Raw genomic sequence first — 16,942 nt, 5'->3', positions numbered from 1 at the left:
TTCGTCGTGAATGATACCTCCCCCTCGGAGCCGATCGACTCGCTGCCTGGTCCGCTGGCGGAGAGGAGAGCCTTGGAAAGAACAGTCATGTCGATTACAACGGGCACAGGCCACAACGAGCGGATGCGTGAGATTTCGATGAGAATACCTCTTGGAGTAAGTCAGGGACAGCTGTAAGCAGTTGAGCTGCTGAAAGGAGAAGACTTTGGAGTATATAAGGCGTAGCCATAATACGGGAGAATGGCTTCTCATTGCCCCAATCTCATCCACGGGTTTCAAGATCCAGTATCAATTCGATTGAAACTAGACTCGACATGGTCAATTGGACCTCTCTTGGCCTAGTGGCAGCCTCTGACCCTGGTTACGATTGTCGACCTGGTCGAGAATGCTGGCCGTCCACACACGAATGGCAACAATTCAACGCCAGTATCGGTGGGCATCTCTATGAAACGATTCCTATAGCCGCTCCCTGCTATAGAAACTCACCCTGGTATGACGAGCTTGCCTGCAAAGTTGTCGAGAGCTACTACGGTGACAGTGTTGCTCGTGGAGAGCACTTCGGGCAAACCTATTGGTTAAACTGGGAGACCTGTCGCGATTCCGGCTGCACGCTTCTTGAGAGTAACCCGGAAGAGAAGATGTATGCGACATGTTCTATTGGGAGACTGGCATCCTATTATGTCGATGTTCGTGAACCATCCCACATCTCTGCTGCGCTCAAATTTGCAAAGTCCCATAACATCCCCATCAGTATCAAGAATACTGGTCATGATTTTTATGGTCGATCTTCAGTGCCAAATACCCTTGCCATCTGGACTCACCACCTCGATACCCTCAACTTCTACTCCAATTTCACCGCCAGCAATTGTCCCTCGGCAAATAGACAAAACGTTGGAGAACTTGGAGCCGGTGTCATTGCAGGAGATGCCTATCGTTTCTTCAATGGCCATGGCATGGATATTCCTGGAGGCTATGAGCAGTCAGTTGGCTTGGCGGGGGGATTCGGTCAAGGGGAGGCATCGGGTCTTTTACGACGACCTACGGCTTGATGGTCGACAATGCTGTGGAATTCGAAGAGGTAAGTGCCGACGAAGAGCTACGCGTTATCAACGAATGCAATGATCCAGAACTGTTTTGGGCTATGCGTGGTGGAGGAGGCGGCACTTATGCCATCCTCACCAAGTATCGCATTCAAGTCTATCCCTCGCTACCAATTCATACCTACACCTTTACCGCCAATTTGACAGGTGTTGATTATAGCTCTGATGCGACGAAAAAATGTCGCTCTTCGCGAGATAATAACAGCGCATGCGCAGAATCAAATTGACTGGTCAGCTCAACTGGTGACAGGGCAGATTGATCATTTTCCAGAAAAATTCACCGTCGGCCTGGTGCTAGTCTATGGAGATGATGGCTCCAAGTTGAAGTCTGCCACTGCCTCATTTGCCAATTTCCTCAGCAACAGAACGGACCTTTCAGTTTCAGAAAACAACTACAATTATTACACCAATTATGCAAGCTATCTATCCGTCACTGCCGCCGATGCCAAGGTCACTGAGCCATCTGGCATTTTCTCTCTGCTTAGCTCTCGGCTCATTCCCCGCAAAGTTTTCACTGCCCCGGAAAGCATTGATGAGCTCGTGGATGGTGTATTGCATGGTCTAGCGGTATCTAGGAGTCTCCTCAATCTGACAGGCACCCAGATTGTCCCGGAGACTCCTGTCACCAACCTTGATAGCAACCAAGCATCATCTGCCAATCCAGCCTGGCGCGATGCACTTTGGCATGTAATTCATGTTGGAGAATGGCTGGAGCCCTTGGAGGAAGATGTGCTGCAGAAGACCGCAGTTGGATTCCTGGCATTGCTGGAACCCTTAAAGAAATTGAGTCCGGGTGGCGGAGCGTACCTCAATGAAGCGCACTACCTGGAGCCAGATTCGCAGCAGACCTACTTCGGATCTAATTATGCCAGACTTTTGGAGGTGAAGAATAAGTATGACTCTACTCATATCTTTGATTGTTACAAATGTGTTGGTTGGAGGGGTGAAGAAGAGTGAGTCCTACCATGATGCTGTTCGACGTGTTTCGATGACTGACTTGACGTTCTAGTCCATTCTACTCCTGTTACGAATGATGAGAAGAGAAATTTTACAAGGTTAAGAGAGTCTAGGCAGCCTCATAGACTTGATTATCTGTCCATCAAGGGGTCTCGGTAGATTGAGCGCGCTAGTTTCTGAAGGTTTTTCTAGGCATCTTTTTGCTTCCAATATATGGTTTAACACATCTTGAGGCCATCCTATGTTTCTTCTTGGCCCGGCTCTAGGGCTGTAGACCGTCCACCTGATATTTACTTATGCTGAATTCTCAAGATTCTCCCCATTCTTCAAAAATTGAAAGATGCTTCGGTAATTATATGTCGCGTGACCCTCCATCTCAGCACCATTCCCGTGCTGGGCTGGGGGGCATTGAGGCTCTTCTGAGATGCGCCAAAAAGGTCTGTGTCCATCAATTGAGTAGCAATTGTATGGAGGAGTGTAAGAAAAACAAAAATTGCTGACCGGTGAGCGATTTGAACGCCCGACTTTCTGGACTGGAATCAGATACTCTACCAACTGAGTTAACCAGCCTTGGCAATGGGACCGGAAAGCTCTGATGGTTATATGAGGCATGGTGGGGGAACAGTTTAACCCAATTGGGTCGGCCCGCGGCTCCCCGAGAAATCCCACTTCCCCTCCTCTTGTATTTGACCAGCAACCATGCAAGAACAATTTGAGCCTTTGAAGAACGACCTGCTGCTGCGGGCAGCACGGGGTAAGTCATGAAAGCAGCTCCTGATGAATTGGCGTTGACAGTCACAGGTGAGAAGGTGGAACGTCCTCCGATCTGGATTATGCGACAGGGTAAGCTCGATTCTGCATTCACCTCGGCTTGCAGTCCCAATGAGAGTGTCTAACAGCTACAAAAAAGCCGGTCGCTATCTTCCCGAGTACCATGAAGCCAAGGGTGGTCGTGACTTCTTCGAATGTTGTCGCTCGCCTGAGATCGCCTCGACTTTGACCCTTCAGCCTATTGACCGATATGATGGCCTCATCGATGCGGCCATCATCTTCTCTGATATCCTGGTTATCCCCCAGGCCATGGGAATGGTGGTGGAGATGTTGGATAAGAAGGGCCCTCACTTCCCCGAGCCGCTGCAATCGCCCACGGACGGACAGTACGAGAAGGTCATGGCAAAGAATGTGGACGTGAAGACCGAGCTGGACTACGTGTACAAGGCTATTACGCTCACACGTCTCAAGCTCAAGGGTCGTGTCCCGCTCATTGGTTTCTGTGGTGCGCCTTGGACCCTGTTGTGCTACATGGTTGAGGGCGGTGGTAGCAAGCTTTTCGTCCACTCCAAGACCTGGGTTTACAAGTACGCGAAGGAGTCTCAGGCTCTACTACAGAAGATTGCCGAGGTCTGTGTCGAGTATCTGGCGCTTCAGGTTGCTGCCGGTGCCCAGCTGGTTCAGGTCTTTGACTCGTGGGCCGGCGAGCTTTCCCCAGCCACTTTCGCCTCGCACTCTCTCCCTTACTTGCGTCACATCTCTACCAACCTGCCCAAGCGCCTGAAGGAGATGGGCCTGGAGCCCGTTCCTATGACTGTCTTTGCTAAGGGTGCGTGGTACGCTCTCGACGACCTTTGCGAGTCGGGCTATAATGTTGTCGGTCTGGACTGGCTGCACGACCCCGCTGAGGCGATGCGCGTTGCCAATGGCCGGGTTACAATCCAGGGTAATGCCGATCCCGGCATCCTTTATGGTGGTCCCCAGTCTATTACGCCTACTGTGGAGAAGATGGTTGAGGGCTTCAAGAAGGGCAAGCAGGGTTGGATTTGCAACTTGGGACACGGTACGTGCATGATCTCACCTCTCATGTGTCTAATACTGACTCAAGAACAGGCGTCACTCCTTTTGTTGACCCGGAGAATCTCAAATTCTTCTTCGAAGAGATCCACCGTCTTACAAAATAATCACTATACTCAACGAAAGATGATTTCCAGCCACGAGCCAAATAGCTTTGACGATACACGAGGTCCTAGCGGACTCAGCAATTTGAATATGAACATGAATAAGGTGGAATATGGAGCACCGTTAAGCATTGACTGAGCTACTATATGCAAATCTTCTATTTTTGTGAATTCAAACAGCGATGTCCTCGTTCCTGTACGGCGTCACAATTAGCACGGCGCATACTTTCTCAGCAAAGCCCAGCACGGATACCACTTCTCAGAGATATAACAAAGACAAGCATGACTTACCAAAGCTCCGGCTTCTCCTTCATAAACTTGGCCATCAAGTCCTTGCACTCCTGATTATCCACGACAACAACTTCCTTGCCGCGGTTCTTGAGGAGCTCTTCTCCACCCATGAAGTTCAAATTTTCACCAATGACCACACGTTTCACCTTGTAGAGAAGGCATGCGCCGGTGCACATATCACATGGCGAGAGGGTAGTGTACATAGTAGCGCCCTCATAGGCGGAGGCAGGAAGACGGCCAGAGTTGTCGAGCGCAGACATCTCAGCCTAGGATCTTGTTAGTCTCAATTGGAGCAAAGGAGCCAATATGGACACTGACATGCAGCACGGGGCTACCCTTCTGCACGCGCATATTATGGCCTCGGCCCAAGATCTTGCCGTCCTTGGATACTAGACAGGCGCCAATCGGAACGCCGCCCTCGGCGTAGCCAAGCTTTGCCTCCTCCACAGCTGCGATAAATCCGGGCTCGTCCATGATGGAATTGAGGGTCAATGAGTTTTTTTTCTAACAGATGAGAGGGGGGTTCTACAGCGGAATGAGGGGAAGCAAGTTCATTATCACCTTATCGTCGGCGAGTGCCGACGTTTGCAGAACCTTTCCGCTTATCGATAAGATGTGGCTGTGTTGTGGCGGGGAAAGTTCACTCTCTACTGTATTGATTCGTGATTGTAGAATTTGGGGTTCAGTAGCCTAGTTTCTGGAAGTATTCTGGAAGTATTCTAGAGTGCGGACGTTGGATTCTAGATGCTAGCCTTTCACAAGTTTTGGTCTCTGAGAGTACTAGAACTCCGTTTAAACCCCGGGAGGCGAGCCCTGTTGATGTCAACCTTGGGAACAAACAAACTTAGGAACAGATCCTTCACCTGAATAAGCAGAGTCAATCAATGATCGCTGATCATCATTACTCATCAATACGCGCTTTAATTACTGTACATTATTTACAACCGTGGCACACGGAAGCGCGGAGAACATCAGCGAAAGTCATCGAAGACCGCGGAATCCCGTGGAATCGGCGCTCGGGCCAGTTACACGCCGCCGTGAGGCAGAGAACCCGCCAGAAGGTGAGGCCGAGAAGGTACTAGCAGGCTTTCTTTGACAAAATTTTTTTATTATAGCAAAAACAAAAAGGCAGCCAGGTCGAAGAGAGACGAAGAAAAGTGTTCCAAAAGCCCTGGTAATTTATTGTAACGGGGTTCGTACAGTACCTGGGAAAAAAGTTACTCAGCCTTTTCTCGGCTCCTCTTATCCTTAAGATATTCAACCTTTCCACACCCATCCAACCCCACCACCTCGGGCATCTCTTTCTACGCCCTCTTCGTCGTCTCTTTCTCATTTAATCTTCCACGTTCTTTTGCTTCGTCGCAATGGTCAAGGAGACCAAGTACTACGACCTTTTGGGGGTATGTTTGGGCCAATTCTGAGATTGCTAGGGAGCATACAGCAGAGGAGGATCGACTAACATACCGTTTCGCTTTTTATAGGTTGCCCCCACGGCTACTGAGGCCCAGCTGAAGACTGCCTACAAGAAGGGTGCTCTCCGGTATCACCCTGGTATGTGTCCGATCGTATATTCTACAGACCGCTCGGGATTTTTGCTGACTTCGACTCGCTCCATATAGACAAGAACGCCGACAACCCGGAGGCCGCTGAGAAGTTCAAGGAACTGTCGCACGCTTACGAGATCCTGTCTGATGATCAGAAGCGCAGCATCTACGACCAATATGGCGAGGAAGGCCTGGAGGGTGGCGCCGGTGCTGGTGGCATGAACGCCGAGGACCTGTTCTCTCAGTTCTTCGGCGGCGGTGGTGGTGGCTTCGGCGGCATGTTCGGTGGTGGCATGCGCGATACTGGCCCGAAGAAGGCCCGTACCATTCATCATGTGCACAAGGTCAACCTGGAGGACATCTACAAGGGTAAGGTGTCAAAATTGGCCCTGCAGAAGTCCGTCATCTGCCCCGGCTGTGATGGCCGCGGTGGTAAAGAGGGTGCCGTCAAGGAGTGCACAGGCTGTAACGGTAGCGGTATGAAGACCATGATGCGCCAGATGGGTCCTATGATCCAGCGCTTCCAGACCGTCTGCCCCGACTGTAACGGCGAGGGTGAAATCATCCGCGATAAGGATCGCTGCAAGAAGTGCAACGGTAAGAAGACCATTGTCGAGCGCAAGGTGCTGCACGTCCACGTCGATAAGGGTGTGCGCGACGGCCACAAGATCGAGTTCCGCGGCGAGGGTGACCAGATGCCTGGTGTTATGCCTGGCGATGTTGTCTTCGAGATCGAGCAGAAGCCCCACCCCCGCTTCCAGCGCAAGGGCGACGACCTATTCTACCAGGCTGAGATCGACCTCCTGACTGCCCTTGCCGGTGGTAGCATTCACATCGAGCACCTTGACGAGCGGTGGTTGACTGTTAACATCGCCGCTGGCGAGGTTATCGTTCCCGGTATGTCTTCTTTCGTCCTAACTAATTAATGAGGATCCTTTGTTTTGCTAATCCTTCTTTCCTCCTAGATGCCATTAAGGTCATCCACGGCCAGGGTATGCCTCGTTCCGCCACCACGACCACGGCAACCTCTATATCAAGTTCGACGTCAAGTTCCCCAAGAAGGATCAGCTGCAGAACCTCGAGCTCCTCGAAAAGGTGCTTCCTCCCCGTGTCCAGCAGCATCAGCCCCCGGCCGATGCCATGGTCGAGGACTTCGAGCTTGAGGACCCGGATGCGAGCGAAGGCTCTCAAGCCCGCGCCCACGGTGCTGCTGGTGCCATGGATGAGGATGATGACGATGTTCCCGCGGGTGCTGAGCGGGTGCAGTGCGCCTCTCAGTAAGCGCGAGAGAGCAACGACGTGATCAGGAAAGGCCCGAGCCGGAGCCACTGATGAAACTTCGCTTATGATACCATGTGAAGGGGCCGGCCGGCATGAAGGCTGGGACCGTTCACTTTCTATTCTGGTCATGTGAACCACTTGCTTTGCGATGGCGTTTGCTCGAATTTCAGAAGATCCATATCTTCTTAATTCTGTTTCTTTTCTCCCCTGTAACTTCCTGTTTGTCTGATGATGCTCATCTCATTGTTCTCATGCGGTTTATACCTTATTTTCGCCATGGGAATTGGACGGGGTGGCAGGACTTGCGATGACGAAGAGAAGCCATGATGAAACGATGAGATCACGAAGCAGCCTCGGATGCGAGGGAATCAAATGGAAGACATTATTCCCTCCATTCGTCTGATTGATGGGTGTGGTGATCGTGGGGTGATCATGATGGGTTTTCTTTTTTCTGCTTTTTTTTTCTAGCCTGCACTGATGACTCTGGATAGACATTGCGTGGTTTTTCGCTTGAATGCATTTTTCGTTGGCAATGACCGATCTTTTGAGAGTAGCTGTAATTGCAGTAGAATGGAGGGTGAAGATTATCAGGAAAGTAGGTGCTTTAAAAGGCTTGCGATCCGGCGGAGTACCTTGTTAGACATGCTTGGGGTGCTTTACCCGGGCTCTCCATTACTGGAGACTGCACATGGGGCCAGGGGTCATCTAATGGAGCCGCAGAGATGAACCACCATTATTTGTTCCTAAAGTCGTGTTCCCAACTTTTGAAGTCAACTGGGGGCCATGACTGATACCGTGGAACCGTTCCTGCTGGGACTTCTAGTACATCGCCTAGTCTTGGGCATATTTCAAGGAGGAGCCAGCACCTGATGGACCACATGACCACATTACCAAGGTCGAGAGCGGTTCTTGGAGAATCAAAGTGAATCCAAGTGACAAGGTTCAGAACGAGCCTTGGAGACAAGATGGCATCATCGCTCATACATGTTTGCCAGCCAAGAGACACGCAGTCATCATGCCATTATGATTTGATCCGATCAGTCATAGTATACGGGGACTCCTGGCAGCTCTGAGAGTTACGAGGTTATTCAGAGAAAGTACAAGAGCTATGCGTGACTCTGGGACCAGCAAGTAGCACCTCGCTGAGCCCTTCAAGCCAAGACTATATTCACTTTTGTCCCAACACGTGTATTGGCAATTAGTGCAGAGTCTAAATCAATTATCGCAGCGACTCCCTGTCTATCATGGGTGTCTAAGAGTATTTCCAGGAAACAGACGCCTATCGGGTGGGATTCTCATCACCCATTACATCCGATGATACCCATCCGCGGTTCCATCAGCCGCAGACCAGCGGTCAACAGACCCATTCGGCAAACACAGCCTCGGACACAGAGCTATCGTGTAACGAGGAAAGTGAGGACAAATCATGACGAATGGGATTGAAGCGATTAGGTTCGCCAAGCACGTTGTTCGTGCCCTGCATATCCATCTCGGATCTGTGCCCAGGAGGGCTGACATCATGCGCACATAGGCTCAGGGAAGGCAATAGTTTCCTCCGGAATAGTCCCTGTATTCTTGTATGGGGAGTGCATCGAGCGGCTGTGCCACAGTATTGTGCTGGAGTCTAGATGGTATCGTGGGCCAGGTCAAATCAGATCATCCGCATGAGAACGCCAAAGTCACCTAAAGGAGGAGGGGGGAAATGGAAGAAGTAACAAGAAAAGAGGATTTTATCAACCACGTTGCGAAGGTGAACAGGGCGACGTGAATGGCACATCGGATCTACAGGTGGTACTGTTCTCCGAGGGACACTCACCCAGTCCTGGATGGAACGTGTTAGACTGGGGATGACAAAAATAGACTAGCTTTACGAAGCAATTTCTCGAAAGAACGGTGGATTCAGAAGTCAAGATCTGATATGCAAAGCTCGGAGACTGTTTTAAAAATTATGGGCCGTGATCAGCTCCATGACGTGATTCTGATCTGGATGGCGTGGCAAGGTACGTGCAGACCACAGCCAGTCCCGTCGTACTTCAGAGGCCCCGTTGGCCTGCCACACCCGTTGCGCAGGCTCCAAAGGATTGCGCACGGAGCGGTGATCCCTCGCTGTGACAGGAAGTGCAAAACTGTGCTGATCACGGCTTCCAAGAACGGACAGTCGCAGGGTGGACCGGTGCAAAGCCGATTCTTCGTATAGCGACACAGTATATGAACGGTATAGGGGACTAACTCTGGCCATTTACCCGCTTAACAGAAAAGAGTAGGGCGCATGAGAAGCCCCTGCCAAGAGCGGACCTGCTGAGTCGACGCGGACTGGGGACGCGGCAGCGGACCTAGAACCGAGTGGAGATGGGAAGGCCAGCGTATACCTTTCCGTCCCTGGGACAGACATACGAGGGGCCCCCGCCTAGGAAGCTGGAAGCCCAAAGCCCGAACCCCGAAGCTAAATGCAGGATTTGAGAGGGAGGCAAAACTTCGAGGGGTTTAGGTAGGAGGGGCCTGGCACCCATAGGCCCAGGTGCAGACCAGAGGGAAGTTGGTTGACTCTGTCACCATCGTCGTGGTCGATTTCACCATCGGGAAGGGATGTGATTGGGGGAGAAGGCGGGTCTGCCCCAGTTTTGCTTTGATCGTCTGTTGCCCGCGTGGAGCGTTGATTCGTCATGCCCTTGGCGGTACGCTTATGCTTATGTCACTGGAGATCCCGGATTTGAGCTTCTTTGATAGTGAAAATATGAAAAAAAAAAAAGGAAAAGTTGGAACAAAAGAAAAAAATAAGGGACGTGGGGAATGGGAAATGCAGGAATAGTGATACGATCACAAGGAGGAATATAGAGAGGTTGTTCGTGAGTCGGAATCATTAGGTTCGACCCTCGGCGTAAACCACTTCCACGTTCGTAATGTTATCGTTTCCAGACTCGTCGTGAAAGGGCCCGGGTGGATCCCGGGGAATATCCTGGAAGTGCGATCATCGGTGGGACACCGTCTGCGTTTCATTCTTATGGCTTCCTACGTCCACTTCACCCTTCCTCTTCCTTAACCTCAGCCCGCTGCACCTGTGCATTTGAAGTTGAGTGAGATCTGGGGAGCTTGCATACTTCGATATCACGCCATATACTCCATATATCACGCACGCCTCCACAGTCCTCTCCCTGTCTTTTTTTTTTTGGCTGGCACAATGGGCTTCGTCTATTAAGCTTCTTTTCACCTCTGTATCTTTGCGTCGTCGCCATCCCGTTTTTGTGCTACCCTCAATTGGAGATCGATTGAAAGCTATCTGTCATTCAACCTCGTCAGACGCGACACTGCAGACCCGCTCGTGATTGATCATGGCGAGTGGAAAGGCCGCCAAAATTGGCAACAGCATCGCCAAGGGCCTTGGTATCAAAGTCGCCTATAGAGATCCCCTTGGCTCCACGGACCCGGTCACTCGCGGCGAGTCCGCCTTCTCTGTCGGCACCGTCGACACTTACTCTTATAATGAACCTGAGCCGACCAGCATCGAATGGATCCGCGAGATCACTCCGTCCGGTCGTCAACTCGTCGACTACCTCATCAGTCTGTTCCCTTTCCTGAACTGGATTGGGCGGTACAATATGCAATGGCTCTTCGGTGATATGGTTGCCGGTATCACCGTCGGTGCCGTCGTCGTACCTCAGGGTATGGCCTACGCCAAGTTGGCCGAGCTGCCCGTACAGTATGGTCTGTATTCGTCCTTTATGGGTGTTTTGGTCTATTGGTTCTTTGCAACATCCAAGGACATTACCATCGGAGTAAGTTTCAGTATCTTTATCTGAATTTCAAATGCAATGTGCTAACCGACCCCAGCCCGTGGCCGTCATGTCTACGCTGACCGGCACAATTGTCCTCCAGGTCCAGGAGCAGTACCCCGAAGTCCCCGGTCATGTCATTGCGTCCTGCCTCGCTGTCATTCTAGGTGGTATTGTCACCGCCATGGGCCTGCTCAGACTCGGTTTCATCGTCGATTTCATTCCTCTTCCCGCCATTTCCGCCTTCATGACCGGCTCTGCGCTCAGCATTTGTTCCGGCCAGGTCTCTACCATGCTGGGTGAGACTGCCAAATTCTCCACCCGTGGTGCGACTTACATGGTGATCATCAATACCTTGAAGTACTTACCCAGCTCGACCATTGATGCCGCCATGGGTGTCACGGCCTGTGCGATGTTGTATATCATCCGTTTTGGATGCACCTACGCCGCGAAGAAGCAACCGCAGCGCGCTAAGATCTGGTTTTTCGCATCGACTCTGCGAACTGTCTTTGTCATACTCTTCTACACCATGATCAGTGCCGCCGTGAACCTACACCGCAAGGACAATCCGATGTTTTCTCTGCTTGGAACCGTGCCGCGTGGTTTCCAGGAGGCCGCTGTGCCGACCATGGACCCCAAGATCATCAAAGCTTTCCTCAGCCAGCTCCCAGCTGCCGTCATTGTTCTTCTAATTGAGCACATTGCTATTGCCAAGTCGTTCGGCCGGGTGAACAACTACACTATCGATCCCTCCCAGGAATTTGTCGGTATCGGTGTTACCAATCTGCTTGGTCCCTTCCTGGGTGCCTATCCCGCGACCGGATCCTTCTCTCGTACTGCCATCAAGTCCAAGGCTGGTGTGCGGACACCTCTGGGTGGTTGCATCACCGCTGTCGTGGTGCTGTTGGCCATCTATGCCCTGCCCGCCCTGTTCTTCTATATTCCCAAGGCCTCTCTCTCCGGTGTTATTATCCACGCCGTGGGTGATCTGATTACCCACCCCAATACCGTTTACCAGTTCTGGCGCGTCTCTCCTTTCGATGCCCTGATCTTTTTCATTGGTGTCATTGTGACCGTCTTCTCCTCAATTGAGGACGGTATCTACTGCACGATCTGTGTGTCCGTGGCCGTCCTCCTCTTCCGTGTGGCCAAGGCCCGCGGTCAGTTCCTTGGACGTGTGACCATCCACTCGGTCGTTGGAGACCACCTTTTGGACAGCGATGGAAAGTACGGTTCTCTCGGAAATCACAAGGATCCTGCTCAGCACGACGATCATGCTCATCGGTCCATATTCTTGCCTATCAACCACACCGATGGCTCCAACCCCGACATTGAGGTTGAGCAGCCCCTTCCTGGAATCTTCATCTACCGATTCTCCGAGGGCTTCAACTATCCCAACGCCAACCATTACACTGATAATTTGGTTCAAACAATCTTCCGCGCCACTCGCCGCACCAATCCCCACGCCTTCAAGAGACGTGGTGATCGTCCTTGGAACGACGCTGGTAGCAAGACTGAAGACGAGACCGTGGACACCCGTCCACTCCTTCAAGCCGTTATTCTCGATTTCTCCTCCGTCAACAACGTGGACGTGACTTCGATTCAAAACCTGATCGATGTGCGGAACCAGCTGGACTTGTACGCTTCGCCTCGAACAGTGCAGTGGCACTTCGCCCATATCAACAATCGCTGGACAAAGCGTGGTCTCGCCGCCGCTGGATTTGGATACCCCACACCTACCTCTAATGACGGTTTCCACCGCTGGAAGCCCATCTTCAGCGTGGCTGAGATCGAGGGCAGCTCGTCCGCTGCCGCCCTGGCCGAGATGGTCAACAACCAGCGCGAGCATAGCCTGCACCACAATGATCAACACGAAGACGTGGAGACCGGCCTGAAGAATGGATCCACTGCCACCGCCCGCGAGTCACATCGCGTCGAGACCACCTCGTCCGACTCCAGCGACTCTATCCACGAGGACAAGCTTTCCCGCGACCTGACAGACAGCAAAGCATACCGCAGCCGACGCAAGGTGGCACTCGTGCAGGGCATGAATCGACCCTTCTTCCACATCGATCTGACGAGCGCTCTGCAAAGTGCAGTCGCCAACTCGTCAGACGAGATCCCACATATGTGAAGCACTCTTCTCTAGCATACGCATATGTTCTTTGATTCCACTGTGGACCGTCCCTGGTTTGGAGGCCACTTGGCATGACCTGATATGACCTGTTGATATAATTATTATTTTTCTTTCTTCCCATTCTTGGTTTCGTCATTCTTGGTTTCGGGAAGTTCACATATACGACCTCGGCGCCCGGGGTTCGGGCCAAATTACATACTGGCTTGCTTGAATCGCTGAGATACCCTCAACCTATATAGATCGCATTGAACATTTTTGACCATCCCTTCTAACCACCGTAATCAACTCCAACTTGAATCTCCTTCATTAGAAAGCCGAAGAAGTCTGCTTCGCTAACAAATGCATGAATTTTACATCATTCAACCATCCTCATCATTTTGACTCGTTACTCATGCAAAGCCTATAAAAGAGTCACAGTCATCGATACAGCCTACCGATGGGAATTCCACCGAGAAATGTAGCTCTGGCATTGATAAATACAGCTAGACATCCCACATGTGCAGAACATAGATAAAGCAATTCACCACCACGAAATCATGCCATGCCACCATGAAGACACCAACAGTATCAACAAATGCCATAAACCCACCCAGTCCATCCAACATCATACCATTCCATACCATGCCACCAAAATCGAGTCGCAAACAAGACAAATCACCTCAAGACACCTCCAACACCAGCCCACCCAAGCACAAACCCACTCAATGCCTCACTAACAACACCACCGCCAAACCAAACATCCCTCCAAGCACCCTTTCTAAGAATATAGCCCCCCTTCCCACCCAATCCCAGATCCATCCTCACAGCCCCACTCCTGCTCATCTGGACCGAGCCCTCGATCTCACCACCCGCGCCAGGGAAGAAGGCACCGGCGCCGGCGCCGCCAGAGCGGGAAAGGAGGACGAGGTGGAAGAGGCCTGATACTAAGACAGTGCCGGCGAAGTAGAAGGCGAAGCCGGCTGTTGATTGGAGGGCGAGAATTCCGGCGGATAGGCCGAGGAGGAAGGCTGTTAGGCTGTGGAGGGAGGAGAGAACCTGTTATTTCTTAGTCTTAGTCTTGGTCTTGGTCTTGGTCTTGGTCTGACGAGTGCAGTTAGGGAGGTGGCGGAGGGGGGGGCCCCCGGGGGGGGGGGGGGGGACGGGAGGAGTTGCTGAGAGGGTGTGGAGAAGAGCAGACGTACGCGGTTGTTGTGCTGGACAGCTTCGGGGACGAGGGGGTGGATGAGCAGGGAGAGCTCCTGCTTTGTTGGTGCCATATTGAAGGTCTGTTTGGCACTGGGCTTGCTTTTGGGGGTTGATTGCTGTCGCAGTCTTCTTTGGTTCGAGTTATACTTCCAAGGACTGTGTGCCTGAATAGGACAGGTAATGCACGGTTGATGTCTCCCCGGGCAACTCTGACAATGGGCAATTGAAGATTGAGAGACGTCGTAGCGAGACTCGTACGACGGGCGGAGAAACGAGGTCGGAGGTTCGGGCGCGGGTTTCTAGAAGGGCACGGACCACATTATGAGCCGATGCCACCTTGAGCTATAGACACATATAGATACTAGACATACCAGGAGAATCTACGAAGTAGAATGATTTGCAATGGGAACATAATTGTGTATATCTACAATTAACCCTTTTCAATGTTCAGTAGCCCGAAGTCGCCTCATGATTCCGTTTCTTGACATCACTGCGTTTGATACATGTCGAATCCCACATCCATCGTATTAAGGTGAACAAAGATCACAGAACGAATGAGGAAGAATGAAGAATGAAAAAGAGAAAAAAAAAAGAAAACCAAATCACACATGATATGTGGAAATTGAAGAAAATTCAATTCCATGAAATCGCTTGGGCAGTGGATTCGCTGATTCGGAAAACCAGCTCGCCATGCCATGCTCACATGCAGACGAGATCAAGATCAAGGGAGATTCTCGAGCTTGCCATCAGCACGGGCTTCTCGAACCTGCTCGAAGACCTAATCGTTTTGTTAGTGATGAAATGACCCGAAATGGTGCGAATCCCTTACCTTTAGCATTTTGTTCCGTGCACCCAGTGCATTGACTCCGCGGTCCTCCAGGGCCTTGTCGTCCAGTTCAACCAGCTCCGTCCACTGGAGATCCTTCAGGTGGTCGGTATACTTGTGCAAACGAAGGGATCGCAGCCAGCTGGGGATGTCCTTCAGAAGAGCCGGGTCGGTGGGATCCTCCGGAGGCTTAGAGCTTCCACGACGACCGCGCGGCGAACGTCCGCGAGTGACCTCCGAATGATCAGACAGATACCCTTCACCACCGAGACCGAACTGGCTGATACCCAGCGAACTCAGTCCGTTGCCCATCAGCGGATTGTTCGGGTCATACGCGGCTAAAAATCCGTTGTTTTGCGGGGACGTGAATCCCATGGGGCCGAGTCCGCCTCCTTGCATGGCAATGCCGGGAGACGCTGGGCGAGATCGCCGACCCACCATGGCTGCCTGCTGCTGAGCCTGCAGAGCGGCAAGTTGCTGAGCATTCAACAGCTGGCCGGCCATGGATCCGGACAGGCCTGGACTAGCCAAGCCCTGGGAAAGGCTGGGGTGACCAGCCGAGTTCTTGCCATGGCCATCGTTGGAGCGGGCACGGCGGTACTTCCGAGCATCATCCAGTGCAATGCGGTTGTTGACCGTGGACAAAGCTGCCAACTTCATTGCGGTCGCATTAGCAACCATATCCGCCTGGGTGTTCTGGTTGTTTTGTTGCTGACCAAAAGTGGCCGTCATTGGAGTGTTGGTCATCGAGGCCCAGCTGTGGTTTCCAACATTGTAAGGCGAGAGAAGCGGAGGCTCGATGTCGGGAGCCGGCATCGTAGCATTCTGAGGAAGAGGGGAACGCATGCCAGAGGACGACTGATTAAATTGGCCCATAGGATGGTGACCCGAAGAAGACTTGGGCCGGGCAATGGGAGGCTGAGTGTCCGAAAGGCCACCGCGCTGAGCCCAAGGAGATGACGGAGGCTGGCCCAGATCGCTATTATCGGGAGCCGAGATGGTGGGGGCAACGAACGAGGTGCGGTCGAAGACGGCACTGTTGCGGTTCGAGGGAGGGGCATTGCCGGTCTGTTGAGTGAATTCCGCCTTCTTCTTCGCAATTGCAGCAGCAGCATCAGGGAACATCGCATTAATTGTAGAGGGATCGAGTCCCGAGTTGCGCTTAGCGCCTGGGGATGGCGGGGGCCGGCCCAAAGAACTCCGTGAGCTGTCCATGTTGAGTTTCGACATGGCATCGCTCAAGCGGCTTGACATGGCATCTAAACGACGAAATTACGTTAGCTGAAGTTGTTGGTACGCAAGGAAAATAAGCAGAGGGCATACCCTTTTCACCAAAGTTAGCCGGGGAAAGAAGCCCCGACATAGGGTGGCCCTGGGACATCTGCTGCAACACCTGGATGAAGAAGCGAATCTGCACTTGGGTTGTCTGCTGCAACAGAGCATACAGGGCCGCGGTCCGCTCCGCCTCGCTCAGGACACGGAACCATTGCTCGATGGCACTGAGTTCATCTTTGAAGTCTTGATCGAGCGTTGCGGCTGCCATCTCCTCCAGCGTTGTCTCGTACTGGTCAATGTCCGCCAGCCACTGCTGAGCTGCCCGATCCATTGCATCCTCCGTACTGTTCTGACCTTGAGTCTGCTGGCTGAAGAAAACCTCTGATGAGGGACGCATGCTGCGGGAGGACAGCGGGGAGGGAAATCCGGACATGTCAGCGGACGCTCGCAGTTGGTGAGAACCGAGATTGCGAGCGGACGAGGGAGGACGCAGAGTGGAGTTCGGGACAGCCTCCGGAGTGCTGTTGCGGTTGCCGATGATATGACTGGCCATGGTTCAAAGGCGAGATAAGTGAAAGGCGAATAGTAAATACAGTGGAGGAAAAGATTACTGCAAAACACCTG

At 52.1% G+C, this 16,942-nt stretch overlaps 7 protein-coding genes across 7 annotated transcripts; 4 read left to right on the top strand and 3 right to left on the bottom strand.

Moving 5' to 3' along the window:
* Positions 1 to 314: 314 nt before the first annotated feature.
* On the top strand, positions 315 to 2,134 carry N7477_004052 (FAD linked oxidase N-terminal; the record flags this gene model as incomplete). Its single annotated transcript, XM_056965715.1, has 4 exons — positions 315 to 1,023; positions 1,077 to 1,280; positions 1,351 to 2,053; positions 2,110 to 2,134. The coding sequence occupies 4 exons, from the start codon at positions 315 to 317 to the stop codon at positions 2,132 to 2,134; spliced, it is 1,641 nt and encodes a 546-aa protein (XP_056825668.1).
* A 622-nt stretch (positions 2,135 to 2,756) lies between these two features.
* On the top strand, positions 2,757 to 4,012 carry N7477_004051 (uroporphyrinogen decarboxylase HEM12; the record flags this gene model as incomplete). The annotated part of the gene is made up of 4 exons (XM_056965714.1): positions 2,757 to 2,811; positions 2,859 to 2,900; positions 2,968 to 3,891; positions 3,942 to 4,012. 4 exons carry the CDS (start codon positions 2,757 to 2,759, stop codon positions 4,010 to 4,012), a joined length of 1,092 nt encoding a protein of 363 aa, XP_056825667.1.
* A 169-nt stretch (positions 4,013 to 4,181) lies between these two features.
* N7477_004050 (cytosine deaminase) lies at positions 4,182 to 4,774 on the bottom strand (the record flags this gene model as incomplete). The annotated part of the gene is made up of 3 exons (XM_056965713.1): positions 4,182 to 4,203; positions 4,301 to 4,566; positions 4,619 to 4,774. 3 exons carry the CDS (start codon positions 4,772 to 4,774, stop codon positions 4,182 to 4,184), a joined length of 444 nt encoding a protein of 147 aa, XP_056825666.1.
* Positions 4,775 to 5,664: 890 nt separating this feature from the next.
* N7477_004049 (type I HSP40 co-chaperone YDJ1) lies at positions 5,665 to 7,125 on the top strand (the record flags this gene model as incomplete). Its single annotated transcript, XM_056965712.1, has 4 exons — positions 5,665 to 5,700; positions 5,782 to 5,851; positions 5,920 to 6,741; positions 6,821 to 7,125. 4 exons carry the CDS (start codon positions 5,665 to 5,667, stop codon positions 7,123 to 7,125), a joined length of 1,233 nt encoding a protein of 410 aa, XP_056825665.1.
* Positions 7,126 to 10,454: 3,329 nt separating this feature from the next.
* Positions 10,455 to 13,029, top strand: N7477_004048 (SLC26/SulP family anion transporter; the record flags this gene model as incomplete). The annotated part of the gene is made up of 2 exons (XM_056965711.1): positions 10,455 to 10,898; positions 10,954 to 13,029. 2 exons carry the CDS (start codon positions 10,455 to 10,457, stop codon positions 13,027 to 13,029), a joined length of 2,520 nt encoding a protein of 839 aa, XP_056825664.1.
* Positions 13,030 to 13,686: 657 nt separating this feature from the next.
* On the bottom strand, positions 13,687 to 14,288 carry N7477_004047 (EMC6 family protein; the record flags this gene model as incomplete). The annotated part of the gene is made up of 2 exons (XM_056965710.1): positions 13,687 to 14,067; positions 14,214 to 14,288. The coding sequence occupies 2 exons, from the start codon at positions 14,286 to 14,288 to the stop codon at positions 13,687 to 13,689; spliced, it is 456 nt and encodes a 151-aa protein (XP_056825663.1).
* A 650-nt stretch (positions 14,289 to 14,938) lies between these two features.
* On the bottom strand, positions 14,939 to 16,871 carry N7477_004046 (RNA-binding protein VTS1; the record flags this gene model as incomplete). Its single annotated transcript, XM_056965709.1, has 3 exons — positions 14,939 to 14,995; positions 15,047 to 16,302; positions 16,367 to 16,871. 3 exons carry the CDS (start codon positions 16,869 to 16,871, stop codon positions 14,939 to 14,941), a joined length of 1,818 nt encoding a protein of 605 aa, XP_056825662.1.
* Between the last annotated feature and the right edge of the window lie 71 nt (positions 16,872 to 16,942).

The sequence above is a fragment of the Penicillium maclennaniae genome (genome assembly GCF_028827695.1).
Source record: "Penicillium maclennaniae strain IBT 15551 chromosome Unknown utg000003l:1.0-5670915.0:1.0-5674809.0, whole genome shotgun sequence".
Classification (NCBI taxonomy): domain Eukaryota; kingdom Fungi; phylum Ascomycota; class Eurotiomycetes; order Eurotiales; family Aspergillaceae; genus Penicillium; species Penicillium maclennaniae.
Note: the sequence above shows the minus strand (reverse complement) of the source record. Positions and strands in the feature narration are given on the sequence as shown.